Source organism: Dreissena polymorpha, chromosome 7 (genome assembly GCF_020536995.1).
Source record: "Dreissena polymorpha isolate Duluth1 chromosome 7, UMN_Dpol_1.0, whole genome shotgun sequence".
Taxonomy (NCBI): domain Eukaryota; kingdom Metazoa; phylum Mollusca; class Bivalvia; order Myida; family Dreissenidae; genus Dreissena; species Dreissena polymorpha.
In genome coordinates this window covers 99,677,508-99,698,738 of record NC_068361.1, presented here as the reverse complement: position 1 = coordinate 99,698,738, position 21,231 = coordinate 99,677,508, and the positions used below count along the sequence as shown (strand labels likewise).

Sequence of the window (21,231 nt, the reverse complement as noted above, 5' to 3'; positions counted from 1 at the left end):
AATTATTAACATGACATCTTTATTAAGCTTGACTATACATGTTTAAAAATAGTAATTCATCGAGTGAATACGATGAAAACCGCATGTTGTTACATACCTACGCTACAGTTGTCATGCGTCCATCCAGCTGCACATTTGTTAACGTTAACGGGACAGGTACCATTAATATGATGGCATGTTGCATTGTCGTAACAATGACATTTATAGGAGCAATTAGCACCAAATGTGCCAGGGTTGCAGTCTGTAATCATAAAATGTCGATTCAGCTATATAGAATCTAAGCGTTGAACGTAAGAAGACTGTGGCTTGCTATAGCTTTAGTTTTACGTAAAGACAAGATATAAGGAACTTTTCAAGAAAACTGTTTCTTCATGAAAAATGAAAATACATGTTATGTATACATAATAAGTTGTTAACATATTATTTGTGATTCAATTTGCATTTATCAAGTAGATGTTCAATGGTTCTGATTGGCGTTGTGTTTATTTCTCTCCCTGGATATTTATATTGAAGACAGTGAAACAGGGTAGATCACTTGGTAATTGTCATATATAATTTCATTTCGAATTCTATATATGTTTTTGATCGCAGTACTAAAGACTCCGCCTGTCGCCGCAGTCTAAAACAATCCGTATATGTTGTTATAACTTCGAAGGAAATAGTTATGACCTATTTGGTGTTATTGTATTTTTGCTAAACTGATTATTGGTGAATTGATTTAAATCGCTTAACTCATCAACAATTCCATAAAACTGCAATACATTTCAAGAATCAATGGTATTCAATTAGTGTAAATCGTTCGCAATCTTGCTAATGATATAATTATTCTTACTTTCATTACAGGCAAATCCTCTCCAGCCGTCTTTACATGCATCAGTCATACATGTGCCGGTGACACTTTCACATGGTCCAGAAAGACAATGGCACTCTTTGGAACAGTTTGCACTGTACTTTCCGAGAACACAGTCTGTAAAAAGGGCATTTTCGATTCTGCGAATAGTTCAGTGCTTAGAATAAGTTATTTGTGTAGCTTAATTAGCCGTTTTAAAGCAATGCAGCACAAACTATTAGGACTTCATTCTTAGCTCTAATAAGAATACGAATTGCAAGGTGGTTGTATACGCTATTTTTAGACGCGTATTCTAGTGGTAGTATTCCATCACGGTCACTGTACTTAACAACCTTTTTTTTATTACGTGAAATACATCATAATATATAATTAAAGACCCAAGCACGTCCACACTTAATGTGCAACTGAGGGGCCGAGTAGTTTTTAAAGCGAAGTACGCCGGATGTTAAACGAACGACCCGGGTTCGAATTATGAGTGTTATTTTAATAGCTTAAACATGGTGTTCATATACATAACTAAGAACAGCAAATAGCCTGATTATGTGAGTGTGATGACAATTAATGCAATGTTTTGTTAGAAGCATAGAAGCATAGAACAAACAGCAAAACCGTAGAATATAGAAATGTGTCAGAAAGGAAGGAATAACTCCACATTCCGCATTTGCCGGAGACTCCACATATGTTGAAAGAAGAAATGTCTTATTAACAAGAAAATTATCGTAATTTAAATTATAATGCACACTAGACCGGTGAATGAGGTTCAAACAATAATATTTAAAAAAGTATAATTACATCCATTACTCAAACACTTATAAGATACCATTATATAGCGGTAAATATAAGATGCCAAATATATGCGTTTATATGCGTTGTATATAACATCCTCGGTTTATGTAATCAGAATATTTTAAATATGTGTTATTCATGATCGCAATAATTCACGATAACTCGAGTCATATAGCTGTCCACGGCAACAAAAATAAACAAAACGCAATATTGAACAAATATATAAGAAAACAGTCAAACGTATACACATGCTGACAATAAAATGATGAGTTTATAGTTAACAATTCATCACAAAAACGAACATACAATACACCAGGAATATTTACAAACCATTGTTGTACATTGCTACATTTTGAACTTATACATATACATCACTTCATATATTATCTCCGAGTGTTAAAGTCATTGAGCATTTTCTATTAAAAACCCGATTAACGGCATTCAAATCATCTGCCTCGACGTAATGAAAAGGTCGATGAGCAATGGTAAATCAGAGATCTGTTGGTGATTAGTGAAGGAAGATATTTTGGTACATGACTGCATTACATGAATCAAGGCGCTGAAAGCACTGAAGCTGTTCGCTATTGCATAATTTTAGACGAAACTCATTTTTCAAAATTAGCGTATAGCTTTTTAAATCGCAAGTTTGAAATGAACACAACCAATTCACATTTATTAAGAGTGTGTCTTTACGCACAGGTCGAGATGTGTGTGCACTGTTTATCATCACATTTATGCTATAGAGATAACTTGAACAAAATAAAAACAACATGTCTCTTTTTTAAACGTTCTGAAAGCATTAAAAATATAATGAAAATGGTATAATGAGAAGCAGTTAATATAAAATAAAATTTGCAATCACCATTATTTTAAATGAATAATGTGGGAATATCCAATACCTATCACACTAAGAATTTAAATTCATTATGGAAATTCCCTTTTCAAAACTTTTGACACCATATACAATTCAAAATAAACAATAAAATAATTTATAAAAATACAAAAATCAATTAATCTGCGAGCAGTTCGTTTTACTCACGAATTAGGTAGTCATAAAGACAGCGCTGTTGACCTGTATTTTGTTGTTTATGCTTTACTTGTTACCTTAGTAGTTTTCACGGTGTCAACCAGTCGCTGACCTTAACATCGGTATAGAACACTCGTGCTTTTTTTCGGCGTAGTTGTTTATCCCAGCTTTTCACCTTAAATGATCTATACATAATGCCATCAGGCACGAATTAATACATTCGAATATGTCATTCGATTCGAGAGAAATCCTCTGAAATTTGGCTGCATCACTGTGTCTGTGCACAGCGTAAAGGATGTAACACTGTTCAATGTACGGAAATCCGGACTACTCTCTACATGTTCAAACGACACATAGACACAAATTGTGGTCCAGTTACAATTACGCGTTAAAATCCATCTCGCAGAATTTCATGGTCTGTACTCGGTCAATAAATCTTCAGGGGAAGACATAATTGACTAATTGATAATCAATAAACACAGTTTTGCTTTCAAGATGAGAAAAAAACACCACCGAAATAGTAGTGTCACGTTAAGAGGAAAATCGTTTAATTATCTAACCACAAATGTTTGTCGTACTCGGTCAGCACGTCTGGAAATCTTTCCTGAACGCCTGAATAGGCTACCCTCATTTGCCAATTTGCTGTATTTGCTTTTTGAAATCAATTTTATATCGAAATGCATTGTGCTAAAATATACCATTTACAACTCGCAATGAGATTTTTTAAAAACCCGCGTTATGCGAAAATGGGTCTTATTCAATATGCGCCCATCATAGCTATAGTCCATCCAGCTTGTACATGTCTCAGTTTGTTCAGAAGATACATAATGAGAAAATAAAACCTTGAGTGATTTTATAGCGGACAGCATCGCCTCTGACCGGACTACGCAAATGCACATGCTGGGCTTTAGCTACGCTGGCCGAAACGCCATAAGACCTATGTTCGCATGACGCGGTTATGAAGTGTGATTTGAATTTTTCGAAAGAAAACTGCGTGTAACATATTAACGCAAGATACATTTCGATGATGGAGGAATAAACTCATAACGAGCCATGTGATGAAACAAATGATGTGAACTCCCGTAGTATAATTTGTAATCTACTGACCCTTATGTGTGGTTTGACTCTAATGACACACATTTGATACGGTAAATATGCGACTAACAAGTGAAAAAAACACACACAATCGAATAACTTTTTTTTTTCAATTTAATTATTTAGAAACATAAATTTCAAACTTTATTTTAAAGTCAGTATGTTCGCCGAATATCATTTTAAAAGATATTTCTAATTATATTTAGTTGTTTTTTAAATTCGTTTTAGCGATCATAAAGCATTTTTGTCGTTGTCCATATTATACCTGTAGTTACTGGAGAAATCCATGTGACTATGACGTCGTATTTGTATCATGAAAAAAATATACACTTCCGCGAGACGTATTATTCGCAAAAACTTCTATGAAGCCTTTGTAAACTTCTATTAATAACCAACCAATGTAACTTAACATATCCCGAAGCCGGGGCCTTATGAATGGAATTATGTAAAGATTTGACCTCAAACTGAAGTAAGCAAAGGAAGAGAAGCACCTAGTTGACCCTTCCTTCGTGCGAATGCAGGTTGAATGTAAAGTGTGGTGTTCACTATCGTATCTCACTACGTGTGTTTAACCGTCGCTTGGCTTGAGTCTACCAAAGAATGAACCACAACATAATTATAATAATACATGTATTGGTATTAACCAGCATTGCAAAGTCTCAAGCAAAGCAAATTAAAACTGGAGATACGCTGGCCGAAAGACCATAAGATCCATTTTCGCATGACGCGGCTATGAAAGTGTGATTGAAATGTTTGGAAAGAAAAAAGCGTGTTCAAGCATTCAAGCAAACCACATAAATTTTCTTTATAATATTTTTCGCAAGAAATTAAATGCTTAATTTAATTTATTCCATTTCTTTTTTATTAATTTTCATTTATTGACATTAACGTGTAACTCCTCTACCCCTATCCCGTAACCAACATTAGTACTAAAAATTACGTGTTTTAATAATTTATTTCATAAAAAGGATGGAATTGTTGTTGTTGTTGTCACTTGTTTGTCGCATATTCCCGCATGAAATGTGTGTTATTATGGATAATTTATTTCCGATTGTCAAGATTGTTTCAATTAACAGCGTATTAGGTATCATTATGAAAAATAATGAAATATAATTTACATGTATATGCATATTACAATAAAACATTTTCTTTAAACATTTTGCTTTCCATAATGAAATAATGGTTCTATTGATCACTTGAGTAAAATGGTATTGAGTTTTTCCGTTTTTCTCCCGTTGATCAAAAACGAAATTGGCTGTGTTTGTGTTTATTATCCTTTCAAAAACACACACCGTATAAACCGCTATTATTTAAATCAAGCTATAATTTGTTGATATAATGGACCGGTGTTGTTTGTACCGGGATGATAAGTGGGGTTTTCTAAACTCGAGCGAATTCCGGGATCAGTCTATTGCGAACCTCCGAACATTTCCCAGCCATATCAGATCCCTCCTCCTGCTGCACTACGAGAAATCAGTCAAGCACTCTCAAAGAGTTTACACAAAAGACGCATGCTAGTGTATTGCAATTTTGACATCATATTGTTATTCAGCAGTCGTCTATTAATAGCCTCAGATTTGGAATGAACTGTGTTGCGCAAAAATACCACTTGCCTTACGTAGCACGTAGTGGACTATTTTAACCATTCATAAACTTTCTCTTTCGCGATACGTATAGCTGAACAATTGTTTTCTGACTTTTTATATAAACGATCATTTCAAAATTATTTCATTTAAAACGATATTAATATAATGTTTCAATTTGTAACTGAGTGTAGTAAAAAAAACTGAAACAACGCCGCGAGTTATTTCTCGGCGCGTATTCAGGCAGTGATCAGATTTCGGGTCATGATCAAATCTGGCTTGCAAAACTTTTTTTTTTATTATTCAATATAATACATACAATGTATACATGTATATGATCAACCAACATAGTGATTGTACAAAGCAATAAAGTTCAGACATGTTATACAAGATATGCTAATATATATATACTTTTTTTCCATGAAATTAAAAAAACAACAAAAAAAACTGGGCTAAAATGTTTTTTCTTTGGTTGTTTGGGATAGGTTGTTTTTTTAAGAGAAAAGAAAAGAACAACAGAAGAACAGTTATGAAAAATGATGAGTTGTATAAAATGGGAAGAAAGCATACTGGGCTTGTGTGTTTTGTTATATATTCATAATGATCTTATAAGATTGAAAAAAAATATACAAAAATATTTTAGAAAGATAAACTAACATTAGAGTGAAATGTATATAAGTGGACAAACATTATGAGAATTTAATCCGATTCCATTTTTGTTCAAAGATTTGTAATGTGTCATTACTGAGGGCTATTTCTTTTTCAATCTGGATTTTTAGTTTAAGACTATGGACAAAACAATTAAAATTTGGTACTTGTTTTTTGTACTTCATGTTAAAGATAAAATATGTCATCAATATAAGAATAAAATTCACAATATTATTACAGTCTATTGATTTCAATGAGTAAATTCCGAAACTTACATTTAAGAAAGATAGTTTAACGTTTAGTTGCTGTTGTTCAAGAAAAGATACTAATTGATTCCAAATAGGCTGGATGTGTTTGCACTCCCAAAAAAGATGTTCTATAGTTTCGATGTATTCACCACAGAAGTCACACAGATTTGAGTTAGATAATTTGCATTTAAAGAGATATTTATTTGTAGCTATAATTCTATGGATGTATTTATATTGAAAAATTCTCAGTGTGCTTTCAATAGTTGCTTTATATGGCATGGTAAATATGTGTTTTCAATTAAGTTCATGTTCTCCGAAAAGGACTTGCCATTTATTATTTTGGTTTTGGAGTTTTCTGTAGGGTTTTTAATTTGTAGTTTGTTTAATACTTTATTCGTTTTGTTTTTTCTTCCAAGTATGTTTTCTGCGAATGTTGTTTGAGTACATGGTGTATTATTTGTATTGATTTCAAATTATATATGTAAGGGTATGCTTTTGATTAGTGTGTAGTACTTCAGAAAAGTATTTAAAAGTATTCCGTATATGTAGCATATATCATCAAAAGAGTAGAAATCCTTAATTCTGTAGTAATATTATTGGTCGACATATTTAATGCTTCGTTCAAACCAATCTTTTTAGAAAAACGTCTTATTGTTTGAAGTTATGTCTTTATTGTTCCATAAAATAGTTTTACTGCTGGTTTGGGTTTCTAGGTTATGAGTGACATCACTCCATGCTGATAGAACATCAGACAGAAATATGTTTTCTTTTGCAATTTTATGTTAGATAGTTTTACTGATGTTACATTCAAAGAGTAAGAAGGCAGCATATTTTTTTAAGATTTTCTAGTAGAATAATTTCCATTTACTCGTATTGGTATTATTCAGGTATCTTTTAACCCAGCTGCATTTGATTGCATTCAAGAATGAGTCAATGTTCGTTAATTGGATACCTCCATTTTCTACAGATTGAATTAACTGAGTTCGTTTTATTTTATCAGACTTACCGTCCCATATGAAATTAAATATTGCTGATTTTATATCGTTAATAAAATCATTTGGTGGATTTGGGAGAACTGTTAATACATAAATTAATTTAGGAAGTGCAAACGTGTTCAATACTGTGTTTTTCCGATTAGTGTAAGTTTACGGTGATTCCATGATTTTAAGCAGTTTTTAAAATTATTTAATTTAGGTATTATGTTTTTAAGAACTGTATTCTTTTCATTATTTGTGAAAGTAATTCCTAACGTTGTGGCTTCATCGGATGTCCAATTAAATTTCATTTCTTTTTTATATCGGACATTACTTTGTTTTTATTTACCTACTCGTATCACAGTACATTTCCTTTTTTTTAGTTTAAGACCCGATGTCATTCCGTAAAGGGTTAGCGACTCTATTAGGCTATGGAAAAAATCGTTATTGTCGTTTAAAAAATAAGTTGCATCGTCAGCAAACAGGGGCTGTTTGATGTCTTCATCAGGTTCTAGTGGTATGCCCTTTATGTGTTTATTTGATTGGATGTGATGTGATAGATACTCGATGCAAATAATAAATAGCGTTGATGAGAGTGGACATCCTTGTCGAACCCCTCGTTCGATGTTAAAACTGTTTGAAAAGAAGCCATTGTTAATGATTATACTGTTAATATCGGTATAGAATAGTTTGACACATTGACTAAGACTTTCACTAAAGTTCATATTTTCTAAGCAAGAGAACAAAAATGAATGATCAAGCGAATCGACTACTTTTTCAAAGTCTGCAAAGAATATTAGACCAGGATTATTTGAATTGTTGAAATAGTTTATGCATTCTTGGATAAGACGAACGTTTTCGCCAATGTAACGTCCTTTTATGAAACTAGATTGAGATTTTGAAATGATTGATGGTAATATTTTTTTAATTCTCTTTGCTCTACTTTTAGTTGCAATTTTATAGTCATGGTTTAGTAAACTAATCGGGCGCCAGTTTGATAAGGATTCTAAGTTGTTTCCAGGTTTTGGAATAAGTGATATAATACCTTGTTTATGTAGCGTAGTTAAGTTTTCGTTGTTAAATGAATAGTTAAGCGAATTAAATAGATGTGTTTTATATCATTCCAGAATATTTTATAAAATTCGATTGTGATGCCATCAGATCCTGGGCTTTTGTTATTTTGCACTTCTTTTCGGGCTAATCCACATTCATATTCATTAAGCAATCCGTCGCACAGTTGTTTTTCCTCCTGGTTTAAAGCGTGATGTGTGTTTTTAAAAAGGGTGTTATTTTCAACATTTTTTCGTTTATAGAGGGTTTCGAAAAATGAACGTTGTTCTTCTAGTATTTGAGTTCTGTTTGTTATATCTTTGCCATTGACTACTAATTTGTGTACAGTTTTTTGTTCACTTCTACGTTTTTCAATGTTTGCGAAATTATTTGTTGTTTTTTTCATTGTGTTTAACATGCTGTGCACGCGCTCCTAGTATTATTCCATTGAGATGTGTATGATAGATTCCATCTAATATTTGTTTTTTAATGTTATTTCATGTTCAATGTCGGTGGTATCATTTGTGTTTGTTTGATGCAATTGTTTTTCAAGTGTTTCAATGGTTTTGAAGGTTTCAGTTTCAAGTTTGTGTGTTTCTTTTTGTTTAAATGATGTGTATCTAATTGTTGCGTTACGTATATTTCCTTTAATTACTTCCCATAAGGTGTTTGGGTTTGCATCTTTATTATTTTGAACTGTATTTAATATTTCCTGTTTTATTTGTGTTTGATATTGTGTATATAATAAGATGCTGTTGTTAATTTTAAAGTATCCTGGGCCTCTTTCAGGTTGTACTGTGAAACCATTTATTTTCGTCGGCACAAAATTTCGCCCTTTTCATAAAAATGACTATTTCGTCCGCTCTTAAATTCGTCCATTTCTGGTTTTGAAAAAACGTCCGATTTGTTTGTAATACATGTAACACGCGGTTGCGAAAAAATCGTGCTGGGGAAAGAGAGGTGACACTTGGTAGTCACTTGCAGGAGGTGGGCCTTGTTTGGCATATGCCAATTAACAAGTCTGTTATTTTAGGTGATAGTAACTGTCCCTTATATGTCATTGACACGTTCTTTGTCATGATTAGCGGATAAGTGGGACTGAATAATCGTTAACGAGTGTTTTAAACAACGAAGCCAATTGCCAATTAGTCTTTTTCCATTACTATCACGGTCAAACTCATAACAATCTTACCTTTATCGGCGCCAATTAGAGAAGAAAAATGTTTTTGTTATAAAAAAAAACAAAGGTACGGGTTTTTATGTATATGTACAAAAATAGTATATGCAGTTAACACCAAACAACCAAACACAAATCAAAATGTTCTTTATTAATTTGTAACAAAGCGCAGAATATATTTCAGTAAGGTGTTGATCACACATCGTCATATTTTAATTGCGTTTAATAGTATTGTCTTTAATCCGGATTCGCCGCGTGTAGGCTGTATAATCTGCAACACCCCTGAAAAACACAATACACACAATGGGTAATAAATTTGTTAACAATTAGCGCTAATCAACACTATTATACCTAAACGAAGTCGGCGCAATCGATACAGCCTTATTGCATTCGCGTTTTACAGGAAATGTCAGTTGTCAGTACACTGTATAATGAACACCCCTTTGTTTCAAAACCGGATTTAACTTGAGTGTGAATAGTCGACTGTTTCATGTTCTTTGTATCAATACCATCTGTGTATCTGTATTATAAGTATACCAGTCAACAAACAAGGTGCGCGCTTCCGCATATGGGTATTCGGACGTTCAAAAAATTGTCGTACGGTTTAGCGTTCACGCCGTCGAACGCATTAAGCAATATAACTCGTTTTTTTTTCACTATTTCTTTATTTGCAAAAAATGCTAGTGGCTTATAACTTTCCGTGCAATCTTTTTTTCTCGCATTTTTTGCGAGTATGCGAGTGTTAATTTCGAGCCCTGTGTATATGCGTGGATTACGCTGGATTTAAATGCCTCATGCCTACGGTAATTCAGTCTTATTTGTTTCAAATATGGGACATGATTGTTCGTTAGGATCTTGAATTCGTCCATCGGTCGAAGGACGAAAAAGGCGAAAATTAATGTCGGACGAATAATAATGGTTTCACAGTATATTGTGCAGTTTAAGTTCAACTAGAGAGTGGTCAGTCATAAATCCTGGTTTTATGTTACATGTGTCAATAATGTTGCAAAGAGATTCAGATATTAAAAAAATAGTCTAATCTACAAAATATTGTTGTGTTGTGTTTGAGTGCCAGGTGAATTTGCTTTCGTTTGGGTATACTGTACGCCAGATATCTAACATATTGTAGTTTTGAATCATGTTATTTAAAATGTTTCTATTTTTAGGATGAGTATAAAGGTTTCCCTTCTTTTTATCTAATAATGGGTTAAGAACAGTATTGAAATCACCACCGACTAAAATATTTTTATCTTGGTTATTAATTATAAAGGATTGGAATGTTTCGTAAAATGTGGAATCGTCAATGTTAGGGCAGTAAACGTTGATTAATGTTAGTTGTGTTTCATGCATTTTGATATCTATACTTGCTTGTCTGCCAATTATTATTTCGTTAAAGTTATTGACTGTGATCCCTATATTATTTTTTATCAAAAAGGCAATGCCTTGTTTATTAGAATGCTGTCCACTGAGATAGATGTCTCCGTCCCATTCATCTTTTAAGGTTTGTGCTAAAGTATTTGTCAAGTGACTTTCTTGTTATAGGCATATACTCTTTTTTTTCGTCTAACCATTTGAAGATTTTTACGCGTTTATCTTTATTGTTTAGCCCTTTACATTCAAAGTGCATAATTTAATCAATTAAAGAGGTGGGGGTGATGTAAATGATAATTTGTGTGTGATTGTCCAGTTAGTTTCTAATTTAAAACATGTCCAGTTGTTTTCTATTATACGACATAAGATGTCTACATATACAAACAAAAATAGAAAACAAAAAATAGGGATACAAAAATATGAATATTCCATAGAAATGAAAAAGTAAAAAGAAATAATCACAAAAGTGAGAATAAAAAAACAATAAACAACTGGTCCCCAATAGAGACACAAAAATACCATATTATTCCTCCGAGATTATTATGAATAAAGATACATTCGGAGCAAACTATAAACTTCAATGTATCAATAAAACAACAGTTTACATGTACTATAAGGTATATGTACATTTAGGCAGGAAAGGTCACTAAAAACAATAATACAAGCGCATGCATATTGGATAAAAATTCTCAATACAAAAGCAAATATCGTTGAAAAGTGAATGAAAATTGAATCGCAAACAAAACACAATAAAACTTGTTTTGTATGGCCCAAAACCATTGACCCGGCACCAGTGAACTAGATTAACATTTTCAATTTTACGCATATGTTGTTCCTTTTATGCATATCAGTAATAATCGTGCACGTTTTGCACGAGTTTAATGTTGCAAGAACAGTATACTTAGTGAGAATAAACCCCCACAAAACATCAAGTTCACAAATAAATTGATTCTTTGTTACGGTACTTTATATATTCATAAAGTTAGGGCAGTATATGTACTATAAACTATATGTAAAGATACACAGAAGAAAAACAAACTCGCCAAAAACAATACAAAAATACATACACATGCCTATTGAATTATAGTACTCTTTATAAAAATAAACATCATTGAAATATAATTGACATTTTGATATTTCGAACGATATAGCAAACTAATGCACTATGAAAACAAGCCCTGAACTGTTAGCAGAACATAATGAAAATTGTTTGTGGAGTTCGACAATATTTATCCGGCATCCTTGATCTCCATTAGCATTTCGCTTTTTTTACACGATAGTTGCTTCCTATATTTGCATTCAGTTTAATCGGCACGTTTTGCACGATTTTTATGTGGTAATAACAGTTTACTAAGCGAGAAGTAAGGAGACATACTTAACCAATAATACAAAAGTATATTCGTACTATAAACAATGTGTAAATTGACAAAGAAACATTCTTCAAAAACAGTAAAAAAAAATGTGATCATGCATGTAGAAAAACAACAATATGCAGTATTATAACAAACATCGTTGTAATTCATTTGACAATGTGCTATTTTTAATGTTTTAGCAGTATAGACGCAAGAAAACTGGAGACAAACAAAAAGCACTGAAAAAAGGATTCGTGTAGCTCGACAGCATTGAACCGGCGCAAGTGAATTCCATTTGCATTTATATTTCATGCATTGCCTGTTCCTTATATTTTCATACAGCCTTAAGTGTGCACTTTTTGCACGAGTTTTATAAGGCCATAACAGTATAATTAGTGAGAAAAACGTTTTAATTGAAGGAAATCGTTTGTAATACGAAAATTAATTACTTTGTTTTCCGTAACAGTATTTCAATGAATGTAAATTGTAAAATTATAGTAACTATACCCAACTAAACTATAATATGTCTATGTACATATACCCAACTAATTTATAATATGTATATGTACATACAAATGCAATAGGGAATAAATCTTATGTAAGGTATGCACTTAAACTATTTAGGTATGTAATTACGCAGGAAAGTAAGTGCGGTATGCTTACATGAAGGTAGGTATGTTTACGGGAAGCTAGGTATGTTTACACGAAGATAGGTGTGTTAACAGGAATGTGGGTACATAATTATACAGGAGGTAGGTACATGTAATCATGACATGTTGTGGCAAATATTAATATTTGTATAAGTGAATGCAAACACTTGAAAAAAAAAGATCTTACTAAAATAATGTTCATCATTTATGTACAAATCGGTGTAAAGCTGGTGATTTCAATACGATCGGCTATTTAAATGATGTAATAAACTGCCGTCATTTTAGGTTTACACACTTTTATTTTGTCACACTTTTCACATTTTTTTTGTGTTAAATCTGTTTTGGTGATCGGGGAATAGTAGATGCAGCTTTCTTGGCGTATGTGGTGGTCTCTTTTTGTGGCCACGGTTTGCTTAGCCAGTTTTGATTCTGTTTATAGTCCACATGTTCATTGCGATCAATGCCATTGTACCTCACAAACAGTTTGCCTTCGTGAGACCAGGCCCTTTCAAAATGGCTTGGCTCCTTGAGACGCAGGGATGCTAGCACCTCGGCGTTTATTTTGGTCAAGTCTTCGTTGATGTAAATGCCTGTGCCCTTTAGTTGTTTTGCGCGCTTCATGACATCAATTTTTGTTTGTCGACGCACAAATTTAACTATCACAGCTCTATTTTTGTTTGGTATATATTTCCCGAGCCTGTGGGCGATTTCGATGTCTTTGTATTCAAGATGTACGTTTAAATGGTGACTCATCATTTTCGCCGTGTGTTCAGCAACTTGAATCGATGTTTGATTTTCTGAGTCAAATGAGAGGCCAGAGATGCGAATACTGTTCCGACGGCCATACTGCTCGAGGTGATTGATACCGGCTTCGTAAGTCTGATTTTTGGATTGGTAAGATTGTTTTAGAATGTTAATCTCCTGATCCTTCGGACTGAGCTGCTGTTAAAGTGAAACCAATTCTTTTGCCTGGTCAAACATGTTGCTTTCGAGAATTTCGATTTGTTTAACAACGGATCCGAGCAATTGTTCTTTGAGGCCTTCGAGCGATTCTTTAATTATGTTTTTAATAATGTCTGTATCGCTTTTTGTAAGGACATTGGGCAGTTTGGCGCTTATTTCGTCTAAACGCTTTTCAATACTAGGTGATTTTGTATTGATTTGTTTGGTTTCATTTTCTTTTGTTGTTATAAATTCTGTCATGCTTTTTTGGCCTGCTGTCTCTTTATGTGTTTTATTTCTTTTTATTAGAATTTTTGCCCTGCTTGTGTACTTTGGGTGATTCGAAAAGTGACGAATCTAGAAGGCTCGCGTCAGTAACCGCCCCTTCGCTTGCTGTAGAGAAATAGGCCCTTTTGTTCATTTTAAGTTACAATACACAACACGTTGTTTTACACATCAGACTATTATTCAACCACTGTTACCACATAGATGTAGCCGAATGGATATGATTGGATGCGCTTCGCCGCCTCGCAGCATTGGATGGTTGTCGCCGATTAGAGTTCAATAGATTTGGTCATGCGTGACGAAGTTACCGACAACTCGGACGTTTTGGTCATGCGTGACGAAGTGACCGACAACTCGGGCGTTGAAATGACCCGGTTTTGATGACATGTCAAACAAGTCCAATCCCCCACCCAGTGATAAATGCAAAGGAACAACTTTTGATAAATAACTGATTTTCTATTGTATATTTCAACAAAGTTCCATACTTGCTCGTTTGCCTGAAGTCCACACACCTTACATATCCCTAAAGTTTATAGTTTGCGCACCGATAACTTAACTTTATTCCATGTTTAAATCCATCTACATTTTTGTGTCTTTTCACTACCGGAAACGGAAAAAACTTGCTCTTACCCTTAATTGTTCGCAAGAGAAAATGTGTCTTTCAAAGAATAAACAGTAAACAATCGTAAAAAAAATTAAGATATATGTCTGACTTCCAAGTCATTCTTCCGAAAAAAGAGAAAGGTAGCCAATAGTTGGTGACATGTCTCTCAACTTACCAAATGCAAGTATAGGATTTACTTATTCGGGTCCACTGGCGGACGGAAAAACTTATTTAACATTATATCAAATATTGATTAAGGTCAAACATGCTTAGACAGCATTGCCGAAAAACTTAAAATCCCAAGATAACGAGGAACATTTACAGGCCGGTTAATATGATTGTACAGTTTTAGCAACCTGGCGGAAAACGTTTATTAGTTATGCGCGACACAAGGGGCCCTGACATCGGTCCGTACCAACACAAAAAAATGCGTGGCGCGACAGTAAAAAAAATCACACAACATTGGGCCTCTCAAAATCTCGATTTTGTCGAAAATCGGTGAACCAAAATAGGGCGGTGCCCAAGTATTCACGTATTTATACTTTTTATTTCCTAATTTATTTGTGTATAACACATTTTTAATTTAAACCATATGAGTTCGATCGCATTAATATGCGCATAGTATACTAAGTGCAAAAGCCCAGTTTACATTTGTTTACATATAAATATAATATATTACAAATTTAACAAGACGACAATTGATATATTATACATAAGACATGTTTAAACAAGTTGAAATAATCGCGATTTAAGGAAAATATCTGAATGAAATAACTTGAGGCAATCTTACTATTACCCTAGTTGGCAATGCAAGATTCATATTATTATATAACCAGTTTTTAGAAATAGCTCTGCACTGTAATTGTTTCGGGATTATATCACTTCTTTACAAGTCGGTATCAACGATGAAAATAAATCACGTTTCTGATATCGACGTCACGCAAGTCCACAAAACATTTCGGTGATTAAAAGAAAGCAAAACAAAACAAGTTCAATTCTTAAAATAATTCGAAAACAGTCAGCTTCAAAGCATTTACCTGCTTGTCGGTATATCATAATCTCGCATATAGTCCAGTGTTCAACTTTTGTCATCTTATTTGGTGCCTTTCCACCCGAAACTCGTACAAAATCTACTTCGCGTGGAGGGGAGAGTATCGTCATCGGAAAAGACAGGTTTGTCCAGATTAACGCTTCGTTCCGGAGTGACTGATCCTGTCTTCCCAGTGACAATGTGATGTTGTCAAACTGCTCAAAATCTGCAATAATTTGATACATACGTGTACGTTCTATATGAAAGTTATCTTGACTTTATTAGCTATTAATGAGTTGTTTGAATAATATTTGCTCCTTAATATAAGCAAATAACTTAATGTGAGACAAAGTACATATCATTATAAAATACCGTCGTTCAATAGTATCAATTAAACACTGAATAGTAATTGTTTTAGCTGGAAATAGAAACACAATTTAAAATTGGACGTTAGGCCAGTAACCTAACGCCGTTAGTGATGATGTTTAACAACTATGGAGGTTGGCGAAATGTATGATCATTTTGTAACATTATGCACAAGTTTGCAAAAACTTCGGTTACGAAATAGGACACCGTGTTCTTCCTGAAAATGAGTAATGCGACAAAACAGCGTAACGGAGCAAAGCAAGGTGACGGACTTGTGTTTGATGGATCTGCATGTCGGGAAGATATTGTGAACACAATTGGGACGATTTATTTCAGAACTTTCCAATCTGACGGATGCTTCTCAATTTGATGAAATGTTAAAATAGCCGTAATGGTCGAAGCTAAACATACCTTTGACGAAATCATCTTTGATCTGGACGTTCTAGTAAAACCAACAATAGTTCAATTATGCGTGCAAACGTAAGATATATATATAAATATAAATGTTTCTATAATTATATTGATTCGGATGTCTTCTTAATGTTTACATTTGTTAAAGCATTAATTCTATGATTGCTCAAGTAATAATACTGTTCAATTATTGTAAATAATTATGTAAATATTTTATGCATTCCTTTGAGGAAATACAAAAATAAATATATGTAGCGGATTGCTAAACGGCGAACGAATTTGTTAGTTTTAGACCAATGATGTTAATCCAATATATTAACATCACCAAACCTAAATGCGTTTTTATTGATTATGCGTTTATCTATACGCACTTTTATCTGTACGTCCTAGAACTAGAATCTTTTCCACGAGATAAGTCTTGTCCAATGTCAGTTGCAGCCATGATGGTCTTTTTAGAGCTGCGCAACATCCACAATTGTCCGCACTGCCATTGTTATTTTCAATACCATCGTTGACCCAAGCTGCAGGCCAGAATTGATCCCCGTCTGATGTCACCGCGATTTGTGAATTACGGATCTGGATGGGGTCTGAAGTATAAACAAACTGTTCTGATTATACAAAGATACGTGTAATTTAATGAACCATATGTCTATCTTACACCTTGTGTTTGTAGATGTCAGAGTAATATTGTATTGTATTGTAAGTTTGTCGGTTTCTTAGAAAGCATATGTGTATGTTACGAATGTCTCGTTTGATGTTGTTTGCACACTATATACGGAGCGATGTTATCATGTGTAGAATATAAGAATTTATGACATTTGAAATTTATAAGAATTTAGCAAGACGTTTGTCATCGACCATTTGTCGATTTAATAACAGTTGATATACTAGAATATGTCAATTTCATACAGTTAAGTGTGATCAAGCTTTAAATGTTATTTTGTGACCAAGCTTGTTTTAGCAAACCCTTAATTTTGGCCCCACGTCTATTTGGAATTGCAAATGTGTCTTTTAAGATGTGTAAACCGAGCGCAAGAGCGCTTTTCTAAATTTCTACTCACATGTGTTAGACCTATAGATCTAAATGGGTTCAATAAAATAATGACAAAAAAACGATATGATCTTAATATTAAGCAGCAATTATTCTGAAGAAAAAAATGTGATGCAATACAGCTTAAGAAAGAAATACTTTAAAATATATCATGTGACATAAACAAATATCTTGAACATAACAAGCGTTTCGGATTTGATTTATACAATAATATAATAATATGTATCTAAACATCTTCTTACGTTTCGATTATGAAAACTTAAACTCACTGAAAGTATTAAATTATGGTTTCATTTAAAACAATGAATTTGTATCTACGTCATAAAACACCCCTGATGAATGCATGCATTCAAAAACACGGATCTGTTCAGCATGAATGCTTATCGTATCTCTTTACGAAGGTTCAACCTTTCCTAAATATTGTTCCATTATAGAAGGAACCGGCAGACCCAACAGTCGCGATTTATTTGACGCAGTCGCTGTAAATGTTTTCCTTTTCGTTCGACAAGCTCCACAACCATGCTTATTTACTAAATCAGTATTAATAAACAACTGTATGGTGTTATGTAGTTTTCATAAAATGTCCAACAACGAATTAAATCGAATGAATACATTAAAATGATGCCCGTACCCGATTTTGAGGCACAATGTGTCAATCCAGTTAGCTATTTTGGAATGTCAATGTTGGTGAATAAGAACACATGTATTAACATGTATCAATGCATTCATTGTCTCTATCAGGTACGTCATTAAGGATGAAAAAGAAACAGCAGACACAGTTTTAACTTCTTAACCTACGATATAGGGTTCCTTATCTAATTGCAATAGTCCACAGACGGTTTTAAGATATACTTTTTTAAAATGTAAGGAAAAGTAAATGTTATAACAAATCTTAAATAAATTAAGGTTGTTACAAACTTAGATAAAATAGTTCTTCATAAAATGCATGACAATATATATCGAACTTTTAAACATTGCCTCTTTTGATGACGTTTAATAACAGAGTTCGTGTTACGGTATCAACATATGGTGACAATAGAGTAGGAACAGAAATTTGGAATTTCACTAAACAAATGTACTCGGTTTACCCCATTTGAAGTTTTCAAAACATTTCGATAACAAGGACACACCAACATCCGTTGTTCTGCGCATGCGCTTTACACGGTTCACATATAATTTACTGGCAGCTAATTAATTCTTTGGTAGCTCATTAATTCGTCAAGTGCATGAATAAATTCGTTTGCATCTGTGTAGTTACTAGACACATACATCTGAATTTTGGCATTTCTGCTATCACAAGGCTAAACAGTCATATATAAACTGTTTGCAACTATACGCTTTAATTTTAGCAAGTGATCATCATATGAAAATTCTGCCGCTCCTTCCATAAAACATGGACTTATACAAACAAACGGCATAAAGTTGGACAATTAAACCCCCATGTTGTACTACGTAAGTCAACCTTCGCTACTTTAATGATCAGCCATATTGCTGGCCCATAATCCGCGGCAATCAGCAACAAATGTGTCATAAAACAAATAATGATAATAAAAGAAAAAGATCTGATTCACTTTTAGAGATCAATTATTTGAGGCAATGCGGTGAAAGAAAACGTGTATGCAATACATTCATGCAAAATATCATTTTGTTGGCAATCTTACAATGTGAAAAAGGGGGAAGAAGAAGATGATGATGATGATGATGATAAGAAGGCGGAGGAGTCGGATGATGATAAAGTTACCTGTTCTCACTTCCAATAAATATCCAATTATAAGCAAAGTAAGCATTCCTTGTTTAGACATAATGACATTAAATTTGTCTTCAGTCCCAACTAATACAATCAATATTAAGTATAATACATGTACGTCCTGTTCAGTTTAAGCGATTTCGAAAACTTCCTTCTATAAATATTAAGATACTAAAATATTTTAATTTGAGTCACTTGATCGTATAGAAATCTTCCTTGTTACATGTACCTCCTTTATGATAATCAAAGCGCTGAAGGCTCAACAATTGTTCATACTTTCTGGACGTTGTCTATACTTAGAGTACTTATTATTGGACTAATGTTTAATGTTATATTAACTAACAAGTGCGAAGAAGAAAAAGCACTAATATGCACTATACAATATTAGTCTGATTACTCGCACATTTGCTGATGATTAGAAGAATTGAGTCAACTCTGCCTAAAACTATACCACAGCGTCTTCCCAAAGTTGTTAGCCTAAATGCTGTAGGGTTGAGTTTTCAAAAATCAAAACCTTAACAAAAGCTCAACATCGAAAAATGCTCAAAGCCTCATCCTTGGGAATAGATTGATGGATCTGTGAAATTCCTGACAGATATGCAAGAGATATCAGATTTTAAGACAGGGTTACTAGCCAGAACTTAGTCAAACACTTATAACTAGATTACGGAACAGACACGAGATAGTGTATAGGAAATTCAACAACTCACTAAATTTTGGTATGATTGTGTTTGTAATATATTTAGTTAAATTGAAAATTACAATGCAGCTACAAGATAAGAGCATCCTTTTTTTGATGACGAAATCCTTTCCTTATATCCCAAAACAGGGCTTACAAAATTACAAAACGTAGCATCGTTGTCTAATTTCTGAACAATACCTATTGTATGCCTTCAATCGTGATCAATGTTAACATTAATAAGAGAAAGATATTAAATATTTAAAGAAATGCAGATCGTGTTTTAAGGATGATTAAGAAATCTGTAATTTATATATTTTCGCGACCCAACAACTCTGTCAATAAAACTGACACAAATATGTAAACGCGTTGCAATACGTGTTGCAAAATAATATAACGATAATAAAAAACAGTAAGTTTGTTAGATTTAAATCACCTTACTGCAGACCTGCTAAATCATGGTGAAAAAAATCATTTTTATTTACACTCTTGAACGGTTTCCATATAATTTTTGTAAGAGAAACACGATATCTCCAAGTTTGTACCAGTTTTATAGGCCTTATTTCAAGAAACGTAGTAAAAGACCAAAATACGAAGTTATTCGCTAAATATTACACCTCTTGGTCTATTTCTTTTAGTGAAAATTCGTAAAAATCTGGCTGGAAGAAAAAGTCGTTCGAAGAAAAAGTAAAAGAGGTACCTCACGCATAAACGTACGATGGACATCTCGAAATGATAGAGGCCCCCCATGAGCCTTATTTGCTCAAGTGAGCTTAACACTTTTGTGGCGCTAAACGGTAAAATCATACATCGATTGGCAAATGAATATTCTATAACACACTGGATTACGTAACGGAAATATGGTCAGATAAAATATTGATTAAAAATGGGATCCAAGGACTATTTGAGATATTTTCAACATTGTGAAATAATAAATCATGATATAAACGGACGTGCATTTTAACGGACAAATAAAACTGGTAAACAAACATTGGCAAATATCCAATCGCAAAAGAATGCGAACTTTGTAAAAACATAATCACATTTCTTTAACTTTACTCGCATTTTTGTGTATACAAGTCTAATTTGGAACCCTTGTAAAAACAAAGCTTACCAATTTACAATAACAAGGAATTTAGTTACACATTGGTATGCACCTTAACAATAGTAAATGTAATATGCTACCCCGATACGGAGAGCAATGTGGCAAACACGTAATCATAGAAGTTACATTCACAGAATTAACTTAAGTTGTACTTCAATAACGATTTAACAAACAGGGCGGTTTGAATGTGCTATTGCACA

General features: G+C 33.3%; 1 protein-coding gene across 1 annotated transcript; it reads right to left on the bottom strand.

Annotated features, from left to right (window-relative positions):
- Nucleotides 1-5,138: 5,138 nt before the first annotated feature.
- Nucleotides 5,139-19,387, bottom strand: LOC127839961 (uncharacterized). Its single transcript, XM_052368353.1, has 4 exons — nt 19,242-19,387; nt 16,821-17,036; nt 15,680-15,898; nt 5,139-5,221 (listed from the first exon to the last, which is right to left on the bottom strand). The coding sequence occupies exons 1-4, from the start codon at nt 19,300-19,302 to the stop codon at nt 5,139-5,141; spliced, it is 579 nt and encodes a 192-aa protein (XP_052224313.1). The 5' UTR covers nt 19,303-19,387.
- Nucleotides 19,388-21,231: the final 1,844 nt, after the last annotated feature.

Bases quoted from the DNA above. Each gene is read 5' to 3' on its own strand.
- LOC127839961 (XM_052368353.1), bottom strand. From the start codon at position 19,302: ATGTCTAAACAAGGAATGCTTACTTTGCTTATAATTGGATATTTATTG. The intron at 17,037-19,241 runs GTAACTTTATCA...TTTATACTTCAG, and splicing joins TTTATTGGAAGTGAGAACAG to ACCCCATCCAGATCCGTAAT. The intron at 5,222-15,679 runs GTAAATGCTTTG...GATTTCTCGTAG, and splicing joins TATGATATACCGACAAGCAG to TGCAGCAGGAGGAGGGATCT.